At 37.4% G+C, this 13,299-nt stretch overlaps 1 protein-coding gene across 3 annotated transcripts in view; it reads left to right on the top strand.

The window, feature by feature from the left end:
• SH3KBP1 (SH3 domain containing kinase binding protein 1) overlaps positions 1-13,299 on the top strand; it is a gene marked incomplete at both ends in the record, with an annotated part of 217,316 nt that overhangs the window by 167,001 nt on the left and 37,016 nt on the right. For all 3 annotated transcript variants that reach the window (XM_079541896.1, XM_079541895.1, XM_079541897.1), the window contains one exon: positions 1,457-1,551. In XM_079541896.1, the coding sequence (XP_079398022.1) occupies positions 1,457-1,551 (95 nt within the window). The remainder of the gene's footprint in view (positions 1-1,456; positions 1,552-13,299) is intronic.

The raw sequence follows: 13,299 nt of genomic DNA, 5'->3' as shown, positions 1-13,299 counted from the left end.
TGTCTTCATCCTTATTCAAATGTACGGCCCTTAGACAGAAGGAGGAACTGATGAAGATTTGCCCCCTGCAGAATTCAAGAGACACGAATACTGGACTGTTGCTGATGAAAATGTTCTTTAACTTCAGATGCATGGAATTCATTCACACCTTGGCTGAGAGTTGACCACTTTCAGGATAGTATTATTTCTGTGCGTTACTGGCTGCTCTCTGTTGTTTAGTGATTCATTCTGCTAGACTTCCCTCCTAATGTGGAGTTTATAGTTAGTCCATGAAGGAACATTGTATTGTAGACGCAGTGTTACTGTACTGTCCGGAAGACAGGGCAGTGTGCAGATTAAACATCCCAACTGCGTCCACAAAGAAAGATCCAAAGCCTTTATTCATATCACAGTGAACTAGCAATTAGACATCCCTTCCATTTTTTGAAATGAGTTGTGATGTAGTGGTTAGAGGCCATCAATACTGAGACATTTGAGCTTAACTCTTAACTGAGTGTGAGCTTAACTCTTCTAGAAAGTAACATGCGCTTTTTACAAAGGATCCAGTAATTCCCGTGAGCATTTCTTTGGTCTTTTTAAGCCTGCTGTTTTAGAATATCACACTGTATACATTATTTAATAGCTGGAATGCACATTCACTTTCTATTTGTTAAGACACGCTGACGTAGGAGTATTTGTTGCACAGCAACGTGTTGTAACCTCTTTTCGTGACAACTGCTTTTTAAGATTTCTGAATGGGAGTGCTGGCTCCTGTATTTTCTAGATGAAAGTTGGTGCCTTTATTTATAGAATGGAAAGGGAAGAGGAAATGTTAAACTAATATTCAAGTCTTCCTTTGTGCTGAGTATACAGAGGATTTAGTTATGAATGTCTTTACAATTATTAATGTATTACTTCTTTTTTTTATCGTTGGTATTGAATCAGAAATGTTTTCTTTCTTGCACACCAGAGATAGATAAGCTATGTTAGCCTACTAGGTCCTTTTTGCTTCCAATTTACATTAGTTGTTTGAGGGCTACACCCGTGGCAGTACTGCAGCAAGTGTCAGACACAGGTCTGACACCTCCAAGGAAAGTTGTTTGTGGCAGGTTGCAGTCAGGAGCAATTCTATTTGAGTTAATGATGGATCCAACCACTTATCAAGCAGAGACACCCAGAGCAGGGTGCCCAGGACCAGCCAGATGACTTTCAAAGATCAGCAGGGAGGAATATAATAGAAAATAATGGTTCTAGGGGTTGTAGAACTGACTCCACGGTCAACGTGTATTGTGAATTCTCATCAGTGTGGAGTTCTTTAAATATTTCACAGCATTTATGAAATTCTGTACTGCAAAAAGAAAAATGGCAAGAAAATGAAACACTGTGCAGACAGTTTTGGATCATTTTATGAAGATTTTCACCCTTGGATAAGCAGTTCTTATAAGATGATTTATCACACTGAATATTCTTCTTTCAGCCAAGGAGTATTGCAAAGTGATATTTCCATACGAAGCACAGAATGATGATGAACTCACAATCCGAGAAGGTGATGTCGTCACACTTATCAGTAAGGTAAAAGCAATATTTTTCTCCTATAAACAGGAATCCAGTTTTTAAAATAGACATAATTTGGTAACTATAAAATCCATACTTGTACCATCTTGAAATAACGCTATTTTAGTAATGAAACATTAAATAGACTTCAGAAAGATCTGCACATTGCCCTTCTTGTGCTTTATAGCCTTATTTTGATAAGGTTAAGAACAGCAAACAGAAAACTATTGAGTTTACTAGTTTATATAATTTTACCTTGAATATAATAACAGATCTACATCAATTCTAAATTGGTTCTTATGACTAACATAAAATGTTAGAGAATAAAACAAAAGACTCACGAAAGCAGCAAAATTGAATGTCACTGTTAGCTTTGTCTGTTGTCTTTATTGTAGGAATTGTGAATTAGAGTTTTTGGGTTTGGTGGAGATAGTATGCCTAAATTAGTTTAATGAACATTTATTTAAAATATAGTCACCCTTAGCACCACAATGAAGCAGAAAACATGCAGTAGTGATAACTGAAATTAAATAATTTAAGATCTAAATTCTATAAATGATGGGTTTCGTAAGAAATTGTTAGCAATTTTGCACCTGGGGAAAAAAAAAGCCTTGAGAAATATATCTGTGACAGTGTTCACTCTGTACTAAGCTGTTTACAAACTCAGAGGAGATCATATTTGTCCTGAAGAATATATGTGTAACTAAGCAAAAATAGCAAGACATTTGTAGGAAAATAAATTGAGAATTTAAAAGAACTTGCCTGCATGAACTATCTGTTAGTGGCTACTTAAGCTTAAAAGCATCAACATCTTTCTTACCAACATCATTGCAGTGACATTCACTTAGATGGAAAGGGTAGGCCTTCACACTGAGAAACTCTCATGTGTCTGCAGTGTGGATGTATGTGTATGTGCTTGCATTTCTCATCTGCTTTTTCCCCATCACCATTTTTTTCACTCAAATGTTTATTAGGATGACAAAAAATGTACAGCTGCCAAATGACTCTGGTCTTGCTGTCCTTAAATTCCAGCATTCTACAGGAGATTTTGTTTCTTAATAATGCGGCTAGAAATGCTGTGGTCAGTCTGAATATTGAATACCAGGATTTGTTCCATGTGCAAACTGATTTGATATTTTTAGTTATAAAAATGTCACCTCTCTTGTTTCACGTAGATTAAAGGTAATTAAAATGAGTCGGTTTTGTGTGTAAAGCTGTTGTTTCTAATGCCTGATGTTTTATTATTTCCTTTTCTTTTTACTTTTTGTCATGCTTCCAATCAGTGTAGCCCTTGCCCTCAGTGAGTTTTAAGCTTATCTTGAAAGTTGTTTGGCTTTGCATGATTTAAAACGTTCTGATGTAATAATTTAACAGTGTCTCTGAGCTCAGCAATGGCTTTTATAAAGTTGTTCCTGTCCACTTTACACTTTATTGATCTGGCTGATTTAATTCCCAGGGATGGCTGGTCTCCAGGTGGAGCAGTGTTCTTCACTGCACGCAGATAAAGCGACAGTTGCTTTACTGCATTTTCAATGGAAGATTTCGTTCGCTTACTTTTTCCCTTTCTCTTCTCACTACCTCTGTCCCATTAGTGGAAAATTGTTAGTCTTTTATAGTAACCGAGCTGATCATTTGACTGAGTTGATGAGTACATTTTTTAGTATATCCTCCTGTCCTTTTACTCTATAAATCTGATTGTTTCAAGCCACTGCAGTTATTTTTCTTCCCTCTTTTCTGTGGTATGTCACATGTCCATGAACAGTTACATAAATCATGCCTCTGGAGAGTGGGGGGATCTCAATGCAAGAAGGCTTGTGTTTCTCCTTGGGTACTTTTTTATGCTTTGTCTGAACTAATCTGAGATATCAAGGATGCAGTGTTTAACAGGCAGACACTTTGCAGACTCTTTTGTGGTTTGCAGACCTTGTTGGTTTTTTTTTGTTTTTGTTTTCCCCATCTATTTTTAATACATAATTAAAAAAAAAAAAAAAAAAACAGGATTTGGAATTGAGGCCTTTGCCATGCAGTTGTGAAAACAATGGGGTCTCCTCTGTGCTCTTACCATTGAAAGCAGTAATTTTATTTTAGTCCAGAGCTTCTCAAGCAGATGTCACAACATTTTTATTTCAGTCATCAGCAATAAAGACAACCTCACCTTTCTGTCCAGAGGTGGCTTCTGCCAGAGAGCTGCCTCTTACCCAGAGCTCAGAGCCTCGTGCCTAGAGCATCTTTTCCATGACCAGAGTTAGAGATCCACACTGATCAAGAGGAACTAAACAGAAGTGTATGGAGCACTTCAGAAACTATTACCATGGTTTTACGTGGCCATCAGATGACAGAGTTTCTCTTGATCTAATTGCAAGAAAGAAATTTGCACTGTTTGCTTCGTATGATAGACAACATTAGACAAAGTTTATTCTTTCCAATTACTTAGACTCACAGAGAGTAGATTGTTAATTTTAAAGAAATCGATGGGAGCAGTACTTCCTAAAACTCCAGATGCATTTTCATTTTGGTGAGATCACTAAAACCAGAAAGTGGTAAATCCTTCTTAGTATAAAAAGTACTTCACAAAGCTAGTATGTCAGATAGAGAGGAGTGTTGAAGGCTCACAATTTTAACTTGCATTGAATTTACGTTTACGTGAAAATGAAAACATTGGTGAGAACTTGTGAAAGTAGCAGAAGTAATAGGAAATGAATTGCAACAGAATGGGAAATCCTGTGAAAATTCACAAAATGCATTGCAAGCCTCATAAAAGCAGGAAGATCAGATAGCACTGAATATGTATGAAGAGTAAGAGCAGTGATTTAATTGAGCTAAGTGGTATGGTATGAGGAGAGCCTGTGTGCTTGTGCATACACACAATGAGAATCTGTATGTAAGGAAGCTGTGTGAGTGCATAGTTCATCTTAAAAAAATATTTTATACAGAGAATTACAGAAGAATGGTACCAGTAAATGCAGAATTGAATATTGTTATTTTAAGAGCCCACCCTGTGGATGAAATTTCAGCTAAATTAATTATAAAAATCACTTTTCTAGATCTGCAATATAAAGAAGAGACTGCTTTTTTTTTTGATCCAGGTGTTTGCAGGATCTATATTAAGATCTCACTGTTTTGGTGGATGTTGAGAAGTTGAATTAAAAACTGATAAGATCTGTAAAGGTCTCTGCAATAGGAAAATTTTAATTATTTTGTGAAATAGCCAGTAAATATTTTGAACCGATTTACTGAATCTCAAGTGACTTCCCTTGTCACTTGAAGAATGTGCTGATAAGTTTTATTTAAAACTGTAAGTGAGTCAGAACTCTGATCATTTACTGGTCAAAAGGTAGTACACTTTGGGATGCACAGAGGCAAGAATGTCATTACGCCTGACTGATAGCCAGAGGCAATTACAAATCAATCAACATATTGAGTCATTTTTCAATGAATTGAATAGGACTAAATAATACAAAAAAATCTGATGGGATAGAGTGCAAACATATGGTAGTAATTGTTATTTCCTCATATGCGAAAATTTGCCTAGAGATCAGAAGAGCAAAAGGAGAAACTAATGTCTTCACAAAAATGTATCTGAAGTATATACAGAAAAGGGTTTTTTGAGTTCCTTTTTGACAGTGAATGCCTTTGTATGTGTTTAAGATATGTTTGTTGATTAATTATTAGAAGTGAGGGTAGACAAGCAATAATCTTTAGTTCCTTAGTGCAAAGTATTTAAAAAGTGGAGGTCAGAAAATATTGTTCAGAATTCCAGAGGAAGGCAGAAACTTTATCTTGATGGCAAGAGAATGGTATAGACTTGGAACCTTCGCTTTGCAGCAAGGGAGTCTAAGAAGAATGTACCTTTTGAAGAAGGAAAGCAAAAAGCAAAATCCAGTAATTTAAGGTGATTGTTGCACAGTTTGATGATACTTTCATAAGCTGATGAGGCATGAATGGTAAGAGGGCTTGAGATTGACACTATAGAATATTCTTTGTAATCTCAAATGTTTGTAACGTTTAGGCAGCATTTGGATAGGTATGAGAACACAGTGCCTGTGCTGTGCAGTTGAAAGATGGTGGCAAATGGGTGTTCTGTGATACTCAAGTATTGATTTTTGAGGTTGTATTTGTAATAAACAGTTACTTTTAAGCAACAGAAGTTTTTCATGACTTTTTCTACGGTCATCTTATAAGTCTTTTAGGATTTTTCATTCTAACACATTTTAGATGTAGCCCCTGTAGGCTGTTTTCCAGTCCTAACAGAGACTTTTTATGGACTGTAGATTTCTTAGAAGCTCTAATAAATTCTGAAAAAAATAAATGTTATCTGAATGGCATATAGAAAATGACCTATGTGAGAAATTGGTAGTAATAGCTAAATAATTTTGAAGCAAAAACATTAAGTACACACTGGCAGCTCAGCATTCTTTTGAAGACAGTTTTATTTGCAAGACTGTGAAAGTTTGCATTCCACTTAGTCAATTTACCTGAGCTCTAGGCAGTAAAGACTACTTTGTTCCCAGGAATGAAAATAGTCTGGATAAATAAAATAAACTACTTCAAAGATCATTGCAAGACTGAAAGCTAACAACAATAGAAGGGTATCCTCACCTGAATCATTATTATCAGCACTGGAGTAAGTGGAGGACCATAGGAATGGCAGTTTTGCTAATTCTGAATTTACATGATGTTGAAATTAATAATGTCAGTGTATCAACAGGAATAACAATCTTGTGCCTTGCTCTGCATAGCCAACCTGGCTGTCTCTTCCTCTTCACCTACTTGGACTACAAAGCTTTTCTTCTCCCACTGCAGACTGACAGCTGAATACTGGGCATTTGTGGTAGGTGCGTGTTGCTCTTGAGTGATGGATGACGTTGAGGCCTTTCTCATTTTGCAAAATGACTTCTGTGAGGAGGCGAGTTTCATGGGGGTCCAGGCTTCCGTGGATCATCAAAATGGTCTGGAGGATTGATGAGGTGAAAGAGAGCAACAATGACTTACAGCCTTCCAAAATCTTTGTGATTATTTTCAAATACTAATGAGAAAGTCTGTGTATTGGGATCATGAAAGACTGATTGGAGTAATGCCCATCATCAGGGACTTACATGACAAATCTTCTGATCTACGTATTTAATGCCAATCCAATTTGTAGTGCTTAGTGTTGTGTTGAGGAAAAAAGAGTCAGAAACCTATCTGAAAAGGAGCATAATGGCAGCCAGTTTTTGTGAAGATAGCATTTGCATTTGGAGGTGGTTATATTTTGCTTTATTGAGAGATCTGCAAGGGTGATGGTTCAAAATGCTGCACATTTGGTGAGTCCCAGACACTAGCCAGATACAATCAAGTGTTAAAACAAACAAGTACATACAGGCAAGTAGAAAAGTATAAGGAGACAATGAAATTAAGTTCATTCCTTCCAGTCTCATTCATAACGTCACATTTTCACTGTTACAGTGACTACTTTGTGCGTTTGTCCATGTTAGAGCATGGAGTCTCCCCTTTAGCAGAGAACTTAACATTTTCCAATTCTTAGTGCAGTTAGTCTTCAGGCATTAATTTCACCCTCACTGTATTTATGGACAGTTTCCCAAGCATGTCTCTTTTGCCAAAAAAATTCTCCCAGTTTTGTCTCTTACAACATCTTTAAATGCATCCTTGTCCAGGAGGTAATTGTCCACAGCACTTTCTTCAGCTGAGAGATTGCCAAGGATAACTCGGCTGGGTAAGGCTGTGAGAGAAAACAGCTGCTCTGACGGATGCAGCAGGCTCCTGGAGGGATGAAATTAGTAAGTGCTATTTACAAGAGTCTTGCCAGTTCAGTGAGGCCATAAGCAGGGGAAGGAGCAGGAACCTGACAGTGTGCTAGAGGAGAGTGATAGTTGATACTTAATTCAACATTTTGCTATATTATGATGTCTCTGGGGTAGAAACCTGCCCGTTTCCTGGGTATGTGTTGATTTATTTTTTGTTTTTCTTCATTTTCAAAATTTTCTCTATGCTTTTAATTGCAAACAGCACACATAGTTGACGATGTTTAATTATAGAAATATATGTCCAAATTGGAAGACTTGTAGTTTTTGGGGTTTTTTTTAATGTGAGCAAATATATAGCAACAATTATTTTTCCATATTAAGATGAAATTTTCAATATTTTCCATTTAAAATAAAAAGTGATAAGATTTAAAGATTTATCTGAAAAGACAGAATATATCAAAGCTGAAAATATGCAGTTGCATGTTGAGTTGTACCTTTCTGAAGGAAGGAAGGAGTCAGTTCTACCTCAGAATAGTCACTTAGCTAATCTTATTTGTCCTTGATTGGCAGATAAAATCTTCCATCTCATTTTCAGAAATTAGTTTTCTGATATAGCAATACAAAAGGTCTCAGGTTACACATGGAAAAATATATGATCTGGTTTAATAAAACTCATAAAAATGGCTTTCTATCAGAGCAGCACAGTGAATTTTTGTTGGCACTAAATATCTGGTCACACAGGTACCCTCAGTTCAGGCTTTAGTACAAGGTATTTTGAGCTTTTCTAACTTTTGTAACAATCCTGCATACAGAAACCAAAAGGAATAAGGTAAATGAACATCAAATGAAGTCCAGCTTTAAGAAAGCTTTTATGATTGTATGTCTTTGAAGGATAGCATGTGAGCAATAAAAATATATAAAACCACTTACTACTTGCCTTCAGAAATAAGTATTTCCCTCAGAGAGAACAAGATGCCCTTTTTCTCTCTCTTGAGGTAACTATTGTTCAAAATGTCTTCCATCAGACTTAATAGCCATACTTAATGTGCTTTCTGTTCCTTGCCCTCTATGCTGTGCTCAGCACTGCTTTCCCCACTAGACATCCCAGCCACTCAGCTGATTGAGAAATCTACTGGTACCAAAGCTGCTGATTTCTCATAAGAAACTATTTTGTAAAGTGTGCATGTTGAGGGTGCGACTTAGCATGATGAATGGTAGGCTGCTGCTGGGAGGGGTGGGTCTGTTCCATCCCTCTGGCTTTGCATCTGGCTGGTCACCAGACACACACAGAAGTGTATGAGTTGGCATCAGTTTTATGGTAAGTGGGATTGCCGCCTTTTGAGACAGGCTTAACACTTGCATGAAACTTTTTTCTCATACCTGAAACTTTTCCCTGAAGATTTTAGTTTAATGTGAATAAGAAGGTCTGGAATTTTTGGTAGGCTTCACATTATGATGTCATGAAAGATGGTAGCTGGACTAGGTCCCGCAGAATAAGACCATTCTGACACACTGCTTATGTGTGTGGTAAGTTGGGGGTGGTACTTGTGTCATCATGTGAGAATATGAATGTTTCCTCATGTGAGTTACATAAAATTTGTAGGGATGATGATGATTGAATAAATATGTTCATTGCTGTAATAATTTGATACACTTTGTGAGTTATAGGGAAAACAGACTGTGAGTAATTGTTCTTTTCTTGCCTTGCAAGAACCATGTCCTTGACCAAGACTTTCAAATGCTTATAAGTTAATTTTTAACTCTTTTTTTATATCTAGCAGCTTGTTTTTGTTGCAGTGCTTAAAAATGTAGCATTTAGTGAGGTCAGTGTAGAAAAAGCTGAACATGAGCCAGCAGTGTGCCCAAGTGGCCAAGAAAGCCAATGGCATCCTGGCTTATGTCAGAAATAGTGTTGCCAGCAGAAGCAGGGAAGTGATTATCCCTCTGTATTCAGCCTTTGTGAGGCTGCACCTCAAATACTTTGTTGAGTTTTGCACCACTCACTAAAAGAAAGACATGGAGGCCCTGGAAGTGTGTCCAGAAAGGGCAGTGAAGCTGTGAGGGGTCTGGAGCACAAGTCTTACGGGAGGCGGCTGTGGGAACTGGGCTATTTCAGTCTGCAGAAGAGGAGGCTCAGGGGAGACATTATTGCACTCTTCAACTGCCTGAAGAGAGGTTGTGGTGAGATGGGGGTTGGCCTCTTCTCCCAGATAACAGTGATAGAATGAGAGAGAATGGCCTCAAATTGCACCACGGGATGATTGAAGTTGGATGTTAGGAAATACTTCTCTGAGAGAGCATTGAGGCAGTGGCACAGACTGCCCAGGAAGGTGGTGGAGTCACTGACCCTGGAGTTGTTCAAGGAACGTTTAGATGTTGTACTGAGGGATGTGGTTTTGTGAGAATTATTGGTGATGGGTGGATGGTTGGACTGGGTGATCTTGGAGGTCTTTTCCAACCTTGGTGATTCTATGATTCTATGATTTAGAAACATAATTAAAACACTGTTTTTTGAGAGGAATATGTAAGTAAACGATCAAGCCAGTGATTTTTTTCTAGGGAGAGGAGCAGCCAGCACTTAAAAGTTCTTCTTGTTTATATTTTTTTCTTTAAATATGCGCTGAAGTTTGTTCTTCCTGTCTTCATTATCACCAATTGTGGTGGTACAGTAGTGTTTTCAAAGGAAGGGGTTGTATTTTTCCTAGGAACAAGTTCATGCCAAGCTATGTAGGTGAAGTGACAGGTTCCCCTGTGCATGTAGTGCTTCAAGATTTACATAGTCTAAAAAGAGTTAGGGTACTTTTGTAAGCACTTTTTATATTAGCTTGGCTGTATTAAAAGATAACATATTTTAAGATAAAAAGAGTGAGATTTTTTTTCTGCTCCGTGCATATAAAAGATATTACTGAAATGCCAAGGCATCTGGAAAACTGTGATTATTGCTTACAATGCAGACGTTAAACTCACTGCTTAGATTCATCCTTTCTTTCATTCTGTGAATTGAGTTTGCCTGCTGACTTTTATCTTAAGTCCAGCCTTGCCAGGGCAAAGAAAGCCATTTAAAGGGAAATATGCGCATATAATGCCAAGTGATGATTATTGTAATAAGGACCCCAGCCCTAAGATGTCAGTTATGTAAGTAATAATGGCATTAAACTAATTATTCAAATGATTTGTTCTTTGTTTCTGTAATCCTTCTAAATGCAAAAAAAAATCACACAACATATTTTGGCTCATCGGAGGCATACATTGTGTCTGTTACCAGCACCACCTTTCGTGTTTGTTTTGGCTAATATAGTTTTATTTTGTCTACTGCAGTGCTAGAGTTTTATGAGTTGGTTCTTATTTATTTCTCCATGATATTCTGCTGACTGAACAAGTGAAGTGAATCCCTAGAAGAGATTGTTTTGTTGAATAAACAGCGTCATATATTTCGTCAAAGCAGTTCAGCTTCATTACTGATTAAACTATTTACTTGTGGAGTTTAAAGTCGAAAGATTAGATATGGCTTAAAATTAATTTCACAGCCAAAATGTATCTGGTCAGTTACACCCTCTGCTCTGAGGCCCTGTGTATGTTAGGTCATTCAGCCGATTTCTTTTTTGCAGGACCCAAGAACTTGGGCCAGTTCTTGGACAGGATATCTCTCCTGAAGAACTGTTTTCTTGTTATGCTTTCCAATAAAAACCACTAACTGGAAAGACAGTGTAACCATGGCTGAAATAATGTCTAACTTCTGACAGTCTCTCTTTTCCTTCCATACAATGTTGACACCATACATTTTCAGTAGAGCCTTAGAGCTTATAGATACAGGAGGAAAAAAAAAAAAAAGCCTATTTGAGTTCTTAAGCATTAAAAGATACAATTGAATGTTTCACACTTACATTTCCCTACTGCTTGGGCATTAGAGCTGGCATGAACCAGGAAAGATTAGCGTAGGATTTGAGTCTTCCAGGGCACAGGCTGTGGACCTGAGCAGAATAAATTGATCTGGGTTATGGACCAAAAAGGGTCAGACTGGGATATTTCTTCTCATACTTTTCTTCTGATATTTCCTAATTTATGGGTATGTGGGTGAGAGAGCACGTAAAAGGGAAACGAGTCCTCTCCAGGACTGCCTCAGAAGATTAATTTGATGTCTTATTCATCTAATGATCTTGGATTAGGTAGTTGTTGAGAGATTCATTCTGCTATATAGCAAAATTTTAAAACAATATTTCTGTTTAGGAGTACTTAGTTACTAACCAGATGCTTTAAATCACAGTCATGGTCTTCAAAACTATTTAACAAATTGTTATGCAGGACCATAAGGACTCATTCCCAGTAACTGAGCCTAGTAACAGAGTTGGATCATGGAGAATACCATCTTAGGTTACAGCACAAGGTGGATGTAAGATAAGACTCGGGATAAATCTTTCCTTCACTCGCAGATATTTTACCAAGTTTTATGAAGACTCTAAAATCAGTTATTTTCTGACTTTTCAGAATAAAGTGGATTTTGAGAGTAACATAGCTTCATTTCAGCATCATAACTGTACAGTGAAATGTAAGAAATTTTAAAGAACCATTCTTAAATGTAATTAAACTGCTTTTTTCCCTAGCTTCAACATGACTTTGTTTCCTTCTCCTGGTGACAAATTATGTTAACAAGAATCTGATGCAGTGTTAGGTCAACTTTTGTTTTGCTGGTTTCAAAGCTGCTGGTCTTTCGCACTTGTTTTCAGTGAAAACTTTCGATATACTTAATTCTAAGCAGTTACTCATTAAAGGGTTAAAAAAAACCGACAGGAAATTTCCCTGCACGTTATTGTTTTTGCCCAGTGATGTCAAACGTCAGCTTTAAAGCTGACAGAGCCCTTTCTGTGGCCTTCTGCAGGCCTGTGAGAGCTGGGACCTTTTGGTCCCCAGAGGCAGGCAGCAGCGCTGTGCTGCTGGTGCTCTGCGTGGGCGCAGGGAATGGCAGCCAGCTTGGCTCTGAGATTTGACTTTCTGTGAGGCCTTCAGTCCTCAAATTCAGAAGCTTTTGTACATAATACATGTGTCTTTGTACATGCGTAGCATCTTGTAAGTGTTGTAGACGTACTCGATCACCTTAAACTCTAAGGTGTATTGTTCTTCTTTAAATTATGAATTTGACTATCAGTTGTGGGAAAGGCTGCTGGAGAGATGCTTACAGCAAGGCTTGTAATAGCATAATGTGTGGCTGCCAGCACAGCAGAGCTGACACATGAGAGCTCTCAGTACAAGTTTAAGATGTATTCATGGCTTTCTGAATAATGGGATTTTACAAGCTCAACATTCTTCTTGATGAGATCCAACTATATAAAGGCAGAAGGAAAACAGGCATTGACGAATACAATTCTCAACTAGTGGGATATTTTTTTCTTTTCTTTTTTTTTCTTTCTTTTTTTTTTTTAATGCAAGGAACTGTGCATTCTGGTGAAGATGTCTGTAAAGGTCTCGTATTCTACCATGAAAATTTTGCTTTTTAAACTATGCACTTTGTGTTGTCTCTCACTCAATTTTCTGGATAGTCTTTACTTTTTGTTTTTTAATCTTAGCTTGCCAATTATATATTTTAAGCCTATGAAAAAGTAATTATTGGGTCATTTTTTTGGATGTCTGTAGCTTATGACTATGAGTGCAGGTACACGTAGTTGTATGAGCAGAAAACTTGCTGTCTTGAGCATTCCTGGAGTGCCCATACCTTGGAGCTTTGCAGCCATCCTTTCTGAGGACCCGCTTTGTTTGTACTTGGAAATATTTTCTATCCTGACAAGATTGATGAAATCACAAGTTTCTGTATCAAAACCTTTTGATCAGAAAAGCTGAAATATTGAGCAGTTGTGAATTGATGTTTAAATGATAGCTTCATGTTTTAGCAGCACTACAAAGCAGCAGCTTGTTCAGCAGGCCAGCTGTGCAATGCTTTGCTCCCTCAGAAAAAAAAAAGAATGTCCTGCTAAGGGTTGAAGATATCCTTTTTTAGATTTATTTCCTTATGTGTTTACACAGCTACAGC

This window comes from Tetrao urogallus (genome assembly GCF_951394365.1).
Source record: "Tetrao urogallus genome assembly, chromosome: 1".
Lineage (NCBI taxonomy): Eukaryota > Metazoa > Chordata > Aves > Galliformes > Phasianidae > Tetrao > Tetrao urogallus.
Note: the sequence above shows the minus strand (reverse complement) of the source record. Positions and strands in the feature narration are given on the sequence as shown.